Source organism: Chinchilla lanigera, unplaced genomic scaffold (genome assembly GCF_000276665.1).
Source record: "Chinchilla lanigera isolate Chin_1 unplaced genomic scaffold, ChiLan1.0 scaffold00001, whole genome shotgun sequence".
Classification (NCBI taxonomy): Eukaryota; Metazoa; Chordata; class Mammalia; order Rodentia; family Chinchillidae; genus Chinchilla; species Chinchilla lanigera.
This window is the reverse complement of record NW_004955402.1, coordinates 13,559,457-13,570,290: the sequence shown is the minus strand read 5'-3', so window position 1 is coordinate 13,570,290 and position 10,834 is coordinate 13,559,457. Positions and strand designations below refer to the sequence as shown.

The following is a 10,834-nucleotide window of genomic DNA, read 5'->3' as shown; positions in this document are numbered from 1 at the left end:
TGGGAAAGTTTGGTGCAGCCGCCTGCGGAGCGCGGAGCCCGGGAGCCGTGAGCCCCGCGCGCGAGCCGGAGCCGGAGCCGGAGCCGGAGCCGGAGCCGGAGCCGAGCGGAGCGGAGCGGAGCGCGGGGCCCGGGCGCGAGGGAGGCCGAGCCGAGGGCGCGAGGAAGTGTAGTTTCTTACAGGGCTGCATTGAAACAACTTGAGCTGTTTGCTTTTAGGATGTCTCGCCGCAAGCAAGCGAAACCGAGATCCCTCAAAGGTAAGGAGGACCCCCCCCCGCCTTCCCCCATCCGCGAGTGTCACTGTGGGTAGCGGAGCAGGGCTGCGTGGCCGCGAGGCGGGTGCGCGCGTGAGTGTGAGTGTGAGTGCGGGGGCGCGCGCGCTCCCCTCCCCTGCTGAGCCCCCAGGTGGAGCGAGGGTGAGGTGTCTGGGTGGGGGGAGAAGGAGACGCAGACGGAGAAGGGAGGAGTATCCCCAGATGGGGCGGCTGGAAAGTGGGCCAGAAAAGATAACACCCCCACCCCCAAAAAAATCCAAAAAAAAACGAAACACGAAATCATCCTGATCTGGAAGGGGGACGGAAAAAAAAAAGCCATCCCCGGTCTGAGATCTACATCTGGGCTGGAGGGAAAAGTTTCTGTTGTGTATTTTCGCGAAGAATAAATATGCAAAACCGTGCGGTGCTTCTTTTTTCCTTTCTTTGGAAGAAGAAAAAAAGTCATCTCGGAGAGGGGGAGCAGCCCCCGATCTTTAGAAACGTGGCCGAGGGTCCCGGCCGCGCCAGGGCGAGGACACAACGGCCGCCGCTCCTCCCCGCCGCGCCCCGCGCCCCGCGCGCTCGGGTTCTGCTCCGCGCGCCGCGCCGCGCTGTAAACAAACCGGGGCCAGGGACCTGGGCAGCGGGACCTGGGCTCGGGTGCCCACGACCCCCTGGGCCATTCGAGAAAGTTGGCTGCCCCTCGCCCCCACTCTTCCGCGCTGTCCCTGCCAGCCCTCTGGTTTTGGCGGAGGGGTCTAGCTCGCTTCGTCCTCGCTGGAGAGGGAAGTTTGCGGGCGCGTGTGTAGGGTTTTGGGGTGCACTCGGCGGCGGCGGAGTGGGGGGTAGGGGGCACTGAAGTTATCGATCCGGGCGGCTGTGGTGGAATGTGGCGAGGAGAGTCACGTGGCGGTCTCCTCCTCCTCTTCCACCTTCCCGAGGAAATCGGGGGCGGGCAGCCGCGGGGAGCCCCGAGGTCCGGCGCTCCGAGGCCCGGAGCAGGGAGGGCGGGCGGCAGCGGCGGCGCCGCGCTCGAGGACCGGAGGAGGTGCGGGCGGGCGGAGCGGGAAATCGGGGCGAGGCCGAGGGTGCGACAACCGGAGGCAGCCGGGGTCCCCGCGACCCTGGTGGCGGAGGACAAAGGGCGGCTTCAGCGCCCGCCGGGACCCATAGGGTCCCGCCGAGGTCCGCGCGGCTCGGCCCCGCCCCGTCCCCAGCTCCCCGGCGGCTCAGCATCCTCTTCCTCCTCCGCGGCCCGGCCGGGCTTCCCGGGCCGGATTCCTGCTCCGGGTCTCGCGCCTCCGCTGCCTGCCCGGGCGGGGGTGGCCAGAGCCCGGCGCCCCAGGCTCGGGGCCGGCTGAGGTGTATTTACGAAGTCCATTAACGGAGCCCTCCGCGCATACACAAAGCCCTTTCTTCTCTTGGGAAGGGACGCGTGGGGGAGGGCCTCAGTCTGGAAAGCTTGCTCCCCCCACACCCCAAGCACAGGAGAAGTTTTGAGTTTGAAAAGGAGGTGAATCTTTGACATGTGTCTTGACGCAGTGTTGGGGCTGATTTACATTCACGTGGGCCACACATTTTCTGGGCAAACCAAGACCCAGGGCCTGAAAGATACAAGTGATGGTGGTGACCAAAGGAACCCACGGGTGTGCACGGGGCGCAGGCAGGGCAGCTGTGGACCACGCTCGCTGGTGGAGCTTGCCCGGAGTCTCGGCTTCCTTAAAAGTAACGTGGAGCTGGGAGCGAAGTTGCGAGGGCAGGTCTCTTCCTAGTTACTTGGAAACAAGAACTTTCGGAGTTGAATAGGGTAGCGCTCAGTGTCAGTCCCGCTTACGGGGCTCCGAAAAGCTTCCGAACCCTCATGCAGGAATTTGGGAGGCTTTTTATCAGAAACAAAACCAAGAAGTTTATTAAAGTTTGCACAATTGGTAGTTTTGCTTCTTTGCAGTTTCCGAGCGTTCGGTTCACCTGCCTTTGGAAGGAATTCACAGTGAAAGTTCTTTTGGTGGTGAAAGCCTGTGTTCCCCGGGCTGCTTCAAGAGGATTTCTTATGCACGTAGGATAGGATTTGGGGGACAGTTAAGTGAAGCCATCATTTGGCGGTATTTGCCAGGCAGTCTTGAGTAAGTCAGACTGCAAAATACCTGGGACCCAGACCTGTGTGTCTCTTAGGTTCATAAGAAAAAAAAGCGAGTGAAAAGGAATAAAGGGCGTTTTCTTCTTTTGTTTTATTGTCATGTTGCAAAATTAGCCAGATATCTCCGGCACGGAGACACAGCATCCCCGATTCAGCTGCCAAGCTCTAAATGAAATATTTACATTAAAAAACAAAGATTTAGCTTCCATTTTCCGTGTGGGCGTGGATCTCCCCATCAGTTGCTTAGAGGACTACTAAAAAGAGGGACTGGCCTCAGGTACGCTGGCTGAGCTTTGGGGGAAAGCCCAGAGGCAAGAATAAAGATAACACAGTCCTAACTGAAGAGCTGGTTTGTTTTTCTTCAGGGTACACATTTGCCTGTAAAAAGACGTATTCGAATGAGCTCTGTCAGATGAGTAATGGTGATATTTAGTGGCGGGGTTGAAGAGGTAAACTGGCATTCTGTATGTCTCTTTTTAGATACCTAGCCCTTCAGTATCTTGGAAGGATCTCCATTTTTAACAGAGTGTGTTTTAGGGGTGTTCTCAGTATGTGGATTCTGTCCATTACATTGTTCAGAAGGTCACACTTGGATCCTGGAAAAGCTAGGGAGGAGTTATAATGACAAATATTCTGGCATCACTAGTAGTAAGCAATGAGCAACGCTTTGCTGTCAGCAGAGGCAGGAAGGCAGAAGAACTGATTATGAAGAAGCGATTAGGAGTTTTGCAATTAAGAGATAGAAATTCTGATTTTGCTGGGTGAATGGCAGTACATAAAAAATGCAGATTAGTTTATAACCAGCTTGAAACCATAAAATAGCCAGGCACTGAAAGCCATAAAAATGCAATGTGCCCCGCTAAATAAAACAAAGTTCTACATTCAGCCCCCAACTTTCCCTTACTATTTCTTAAACAGCGTTTTACATGATATTTCTGATATAGCTTGTGATATCATTGAAGCTTGTACCTCAGAAGATTAGTTTACATGAGGTAGGTTAAAAACATGAAAACAACAGTTAAGTTTGGAGATTTTAATCAAATGCTTATGAAAAATGCAGACTAATAGGAAATTTCTACTAGCAAATGAAATGATTTTGTGAATTCTCACAGATTTAGTACTCTGAGTGAATAATTGTTCTGTAAAATCACGCAGGGCTTTTTTGTTGGCAGTGTACTCGAGTATGGATACTTGTCCCAGTAGCCCAGCCCCTGAGTGTGGGTGCCATGTTTCTGCCTGCAGGAGTGTGCCTGGTTGGGCTTCCTACTTCCTCTAAAGTACATTAAAACTGTTAAATGTTGAAAAGATTCATTCTTCTATTTGTGAAAGTTGCAAAATATATTTTGAAACATGGAACAAATGCCCTTACCCTCCTACTACCCTAAGCCCTAGCATTAAAATCCCATCAGAGTGAGTCAAGAAACATACTCTGTCCTTTTGCTACGAATCTTCAGAGTGACCCCTCTGTTTAATGGAACAGTGAAGCAAAGGCAGTATTTATAGGGTTAGGCAGACAATTAAACAAGTCCCCTTCTGCCCTATTTGTGTTATTTGGATATTTGTCTCAATTCCTGGGAGTAGACAATGGTATGTGAGTAGATTACCTGGCTGAACGTAGTTCTGCTGTCAGCTTATTTTTAGAGGCAGCAAATCAGTTGCATCAAATTGGTCAATTGTGACCTATTTCTATTTTCTTGCTGGCTCTTTATTCTGTTTCTTGTGGTGCTTCTCTGATGGAAGCTTCCCAGCCATTTTACCTGATAACAATCAATTCTTTTTTCTGAAATCAAGTCCAGAAAGCATTGTAAGAAGGAAAAAGTCGTCTACTGCATAAAGGTGTGATATATTCAGGAAGAGCCAAGTTATAAAGCAAGGAGAGAGAAGAGGGGAGTGCTCAGTCATTTAAATGGCCAAGTTAAACACAAGCCACAATTAGGATATCTGGATCCTCAGGTGTTCATAAACCTATACCAGCAACCTCTAGAGAAAAATGGTGGGGACTAGGAAGAAAGAGAGGTCCAGAGTGAGTTGTTTAACTTGGCTGTCAAAGTAGCTAACCCTTTGTAACTTGGCACATTCTGAAGTTATCACACTTCTGATTGACCTTTTTCCCATTTACCATCTTTTGTACTTATAAGAGATATTTTTTAAAAGAGAAGTAATTTATTTAGAAATATAATGAAGTGGCAGAAACCCAGCTCACAGTTTCAGGAAGATATGTAAATTATAGAATATGAATGAAAAGGCAGTGGATTTTAAGTTCCAGACCTTTTGAAAGTCAGAAAAACCTATCTATAAGGCTGCATTCTGTAGCGGAAAAGCTCTAGAAATTGTAGGTGTTAAAAAAGTCACCACAGGGAGCTTACACTGGCCCGAGATTTAATGGAAACATTACATTCCCGTTTTTATTTAAACACATGTTTTCTTTCTTTTTTCAAAGTCAAGATATATATTTCTATAGGTAGACAGACAAAGTATAACCAAAGGGGAAAAACTATTTCCCTAACACTCCAATGTGTTTTATTTCTGTAAAAATTTAACCTTTCCACTAGAGATTCAGTTTTGGTTTTGGAAATGATGCCATAGTAAAGAAAAAAAAAAAAAAAAAAAAAAGAAAAAAAGACCTGAGCGTTCTGTAATAAGACAATTGCCTAAAGACAGTATAGTATTTTACTCTTAATTTAAAAATTACTAAATGGCTTTTTCATGAAAATTATATTTGGTAGATTAAACATGATTCCCTTTTTATAATTGGGTCTTAAGGTAAGTTTAAAAACATTAAGACATACACACACACACACACACACACACAAGTACATCAGTACTCCTTTTCACATTGTGAAGGCAAAATACTCTACTAATTATTTGGCACACAGAAATGATTGCTTTTTGTTTTAGATTTGGACTCCAGGAAGCCTGGTTGTTGGGAATAGCGCACAGCTCAGAGTTTGACATTCATGCCCCCTCCTGACAGTTGCGGTTGTACTTCAATTCATCTATCAACCAGTGACTATTTCTTTCCTCCACCACCTCTAAATTATACTGACTAGATGTTGAAGTCATTAAATTGATTATAGTCCAATCAGTAGACAATCTGAAATAAACAAAAACAGCAATTACAGTTGGCAAGGATCCCACGAGTGCTAGTCCAAGTTCCAGAATTGATGGTCCAGTAAGTTGCTTCCAGAATGCCCGTCTCACCATTTCAGCGATTCTGGGAACATCTTCTTAAAAGGAGGGCGCACAGATTCATAGGATTCCACTTGGCCTTAAAAACAAAAACATCTGTTTGATGCATGAGTGGATTGTTGGCTTTTATTCATCCAGCCAAAAAAAAAAAAAGGGCAAAAAATAGGATATTGAACATAAAAGCATATAAGCAAAAATGAAATTACAAAGGGATTTGAGATTAGCAGCTTTTTATGAAGCAAGCTGTTAATAATTTTTCTTTTTTGTTTTGCCAGAATATTCTCCTGTCCCTTAAAATCCATTGTTGTTATTCTTACTGACAGCAGTGACGTCTAACAGTGATGACAGAAATTTTCAACTTTTTGCTTCCAGTAATTATACTTCGTTCTTTTTATTTGCTTATTTAAATCAGTGCAGGCTTTGTAGCATATTTGTGGATTTCCTTTCATCTTATAGGAACATTTGTAACCCTGTGCTCTTATTTTTAAAGGAAGTCTGGTTAGAAGGGTTGGTTGCTCTGATAGATTCTAGTGAAAAACTTGTTGACATAAGTTGAAACATCCTATCAAGTATACTTGCTTGAGTTTTCATTTTGGTGTAAGAACGTGAAATAAGGAGAAAAAGGTCTTGATAGTAGAAAAGAGCAAGGCTACCCAGATCAGTTAAGAATTTTATGAAAGGTCTGTTTTTCCTATTACTGTGCTTTATTAATTCTTCTGACAGAATTCACATTGCTAGTTTAATGCTATTAATTTGGTTGCCGTAGAATACATTCTTTATGGCTTGTTTTAAAGGGATAATATGTTCCAAGTTTTAGTTATTTTTAAGAGAGAAAATGATTTTAAGACTCACCATATATTTACATCATATTTTACAGCCTTATGGCCTGTTAAAAATGTAAATGTTATCATTAAGTAATATGTTAAAGCATGCTTTGGAATTGAGATTTTGATACAAAGGCAGTTATCCTGAATCAAACCTCTAGCAAAGTATTTTTGCAGATGTATTTAATATTTTTTCTACATTGATTCCTGGTGTGCTGTCAAAGGTCAAAGTTAGTTGGGGGAGTATGCGGGGGGAGGAGTGCATGCAACTTTCTAATCCCATTTCAATTAAGTTTGAAATGTATTCTTTTTTTAAATTTGGAGGTCACATAGTATGCTGGCTAGGAATGTGTATACTTTGTTGTAATGAAAGTGTACTTGTCTGATTTAAAATGTATTCTGGGACAGTATTATTACAAAGCAATTAAAATTTAAACATTAAAGTTAACATTAGCAAATTTAAGTAGTGCTGTTATAGTATTAATCAAATAATGTAAGAAAGGCTTTTAAATAGTTTAAATAATTATGCAACTCTTGACATAAAAGCCTGACACAAGATAAATCTTTGAAAACTAAGTAGAATCGTGGCTTAAAAAAAAAAAAAAAAATAAAGAAACTTTAATTTTAGGCAGCTTGGGCTTTTAGCATGTATCACATTCCACCTCTAGTACAAGTAATTATGCTAGTTTAGTGATTATTAGAGATGAAAGAAATTCAGTAAGATATGAATTCTTTAAAACTTCAGTAGCTTCACTTTTAGCAGGGATAATGATCAAGCAGCAGTTATCTAGCTGCCTGGGGACCCTGTCACCCCTGCAAGTGCTGGGTTGATCTTGGGGGTATCATTATTAGAGCAGCACATACCACAGTTGACATTTCTACTCTAGATGTCTAATAGCAGGGGTTTATAATTTGGTCATTTCAAAAAATCTAGGTTCAGATAAGACGGTCTAGAACTCCCCTTTTTTCAAAGATTAAAAAAAAATGAATGCATACTTTAAAAATTATTTTTAGGCACCATATACTTTAATTCCATGGGACAGCAAATGCTTTGAAAAATCTTTGAAAAATATATATGTGAGTCTGCCATTTGTATGTGTATGTGTGTGTGTGTGTTGGCTATGTGTTATTTTTAAGTCTTATTTTCAGATGAGGATGATTTGGTTTGGAAAGCACAACTGTGGTATTCATGCATAAGGGTAACCCTCCTAGGTTGGGTAAGGTTGAATGATTGACATTTAGAATATACATTTTCATAATAGTGCAGCTTATTGGAATTGCATTCTTATATTTCAACCATAGTTTTTAAAAGAATATTGTATATGTGAAACCAAAAGATTTTGGTCCCTCTGTTAATTCAACACCTTGTGAGATATACATATATGTCATGTGCACATACACATAATCTAATGTTTTATAAGAAATACATTCTATTTAGCAAATCCATATTGTTAATCAATTCTTAAGGGAGAAATTAGATTTTCCCAATAAAAATTGGTGTCATTGTGAGGAATATAATTTCCTTTAGAAACTAAAAATCTCTGTTCTTATTTCACTAATTTTATTACCTTTTCCTTTCTTTTCTATTGTTGGCTTTCCCCCTGCAAAACTTTCTTATCCTATGTGTGCTGTGAAGGATATTTCAAGCTGGAAACTTGGTTACCTGGCAGGGAAAATATTTTTACCAGCTATGGACAGTCCCCCCTAGTAAGATACAGTACATCTGTGAAAACCTGTTAAAGGTGAGAAGTGCGTAAGGTGAACTATAACTTGCTGTGCTGTAGGGGGTTCTGTGACCAGGACTCAAAAAAGTATTACACCAATTACTGCTTTAAACTATGTATTGACTTTTAGAAACAATTTCCAGCCTTTCTTATGTGATCTTTTCTTCATAAGAGAATCAGACTAGGTCCAGGAAGTGCCTGTGCAAGACTAAATATTGTTTTCAGCATTCCTAATGGTTTAACTTTTCTCCCTTGTTTTGCTTAATAGACATATGCTTTTTATCACCAGTGTCTTTTATTTATTTTTATACGTTAGAAAAGGCAAAAGGCAATGAAGTATCCACCAACACCGCTCCACTCAGTCCTAACAAAGCCAAAGCAGAACTGTTAGTGGGAGGAGCAGGAGCTGACTTGAGCGTTGTGATCGTCAGCTGATGTGTGGTCTGAAGTTCCTGTCTGTGGGGGGGTTTCTGGCTGTCAGCGTACACTGTGCCGAGTTTTGCAGACGAGACTAAGGGCAAGAAGAACTGCAGACTCAAGGGAATGCATTTGTAATTCCTGGAAAGAGTTGAGAATAAAAACAAACACTTAGTTATTGTCCTAAATATTGTGACTTGGATAGGAGGGTCAGTAGGGAGATGGTTGCAGAGTGCAAAGGGCAGAGGGGTGAGCTCTGATTGCTGTGTGCGTTGTGGCAATCTACTTATCCTCAGTTCTCTGAGATTCAGATTTCCTCTCTGTAACACAAGGGGGCTTATTTTGTCATTTAGCAAGTTACCCCCCATAACTCAGGGCTTACAGTATTCAGTCCCAGACACCCTGCTGTTTAAAGATTTACTTGTCAGTGAAACAAAAGTAAGTCTTGCTGTAATGAAGCTTATAGTCTAGAAAACTGGATGAGATTTAAAACACAGTACCTTGCAATGGTTTCTAATTGTTGGAAGGTAATTATGTAAGTGTGGAGCTGAAGGTACATATATATCATGTGTTGTTTGAACTGGATCAATTGAAGCAGATGAAATGAGTTTCAAAACCATTTTTGGCATCAAATGTGTGATGAGCTGAACTTTTTAAGAATGGTGATCTTAGTTTTCTCATATAATCTAAAAGTAAACATGTCTACTTCCATTGAAATTACTAAATACAACACAGAGGATATTGTCAACTATTTTGGTGATTAGTGCTATAATATGTTTTACCCTGTCTAATATCTAGATAGCACTTTTGATAATTAATTGCATGATAATAAATGTAATTTGAGCTTGTAAGTAATTTTCAAAGAATTTGTGACATCCTGTATGATAATTAAATTTTCTCAGAGAATATGTATGATGTTGATATTAAAAAAGCCAAGCTAATATACAGTTAGGAATCCCTGCTATACAAAATTGAGGGGAAGCAAGTCCCCAGGAATTAATTCCATTAAACACACAGACACACAATACAAGGAAATGCAGCAAGTTGGTACTGAAAAGTCTGTAGTGTCCAAGTTAGATTATTTTTCCCCTGAGAGATAGGTGAATGCTTCGAGATAAACTTTTATGGAATCATGGTTCTTAAGTGTAAGGCAATTTAGGGATAATGATCTTGGGTGTCATGGTGGTTTTCACGATCAAAAGTGTGAGTGCTGGAGTGAATGGTGATGGGGAGTGTAACTGACCAAAGCAAAAGGTGATCCCTGTGAAATCCCTTTTGCCTCTTCTGACATCACAGAGGTCATTTGCATGAGTATGGCATCATTATACCAAAGATTTAATCTTCAAAATAAAACCATTACAAGATAATAACACCATTTTATAGCTTCTGTTACAAGTAACTGTTTCTCATACTTGCTGATATGCATATTTAAAACCCAGTGTGAGTTTAATGGACTGCAAGGCTCCCAGGTAGCTTCCTAGCTATGTCTGGGCCCCTGTCCCGAGGCTGGGAGAGCGCTTAGCCAGGTGCCTGAATTATACGAAGCACTCACTGAACTTCCATGGAGCCAAAATCACTGCATTTCTCACCAGTGAAATGAAGACTCCCATGACTTTTGACTTCCTTTTGAGGTTCAACATCCTGGATTCTCTTATTGAGGAATTGTGATTCTTGCAATTTGATTAATAATTCATATTAATGAGGCCAGCATACTTTTAAATTATGTAGTTGTTTGAGGTATAGCTGATAGAACAAAGAGAAAGACTGGCCAAAAATCTCCACAAAGGTCAGGTGATTTCAGTTTCCACAGTGATTTCTTGTCAAGATACCCCCAGCACTGTTTAAGCAGTTATATAGAAGCAGGCATGAATTATGCACCAAACCATTCGCAGTGCCTTTGTAAGGAACCTCGTTCCATTCAAGTCCTGGAGTTTCGACAGAACACTTGGCAGTTTCTAAGTGAGATGGACTAGTCACTGAGTCGCCTCACAAGGGTGTGTCAGGTCTCACTGGAGCAGCCAGGAGCAGCTCCCGCTTTGGTTTGGAAGCGTGTGGGTATTGTATGCGCACGTGTATGTGTATGTATATGTATATGTGGTCAACCTGTGTTTACCTGGGTCTCGGGTATGTTTCTGCAGTGGAATAACTTTGAGCCGGTGGTTCGGAGTAAAATTGTGTTGTTTAAGAATGGTATTGTGACTCAGTTTGATTTATCCTGTCCAGTCAGCTTCAGTTCGTGTTCATCCATTTGTCCAAATGCTGGTATTACTTTCATGCAGCTACAAGT

The 10,834-nt window shown here is 42.5% G+C and overlaps 1 protein-coding gene across 1 annotated transcript in view; it reads left to right on the top strand.

The window, feature by feature from the left end:
* Positions 1–102: 102 nt before the first annotated feature.
* Positions 103–10,834, top strand: part of Znf521 (zinc finger protein 521) — a 270,519-nt gene continuing 259,787 nt past the window's right edge. The window contains exon 1 of the mRNA XM_005372725.2: positions 103–259. Coding sequence (XP_005372782.1) covers positions 220–259 — 40 coding nt within the window. The 5' untranslated portion in view covers positions 103–219. The remainder of the gene's footprint in view (positions 260–10,834) is intronic.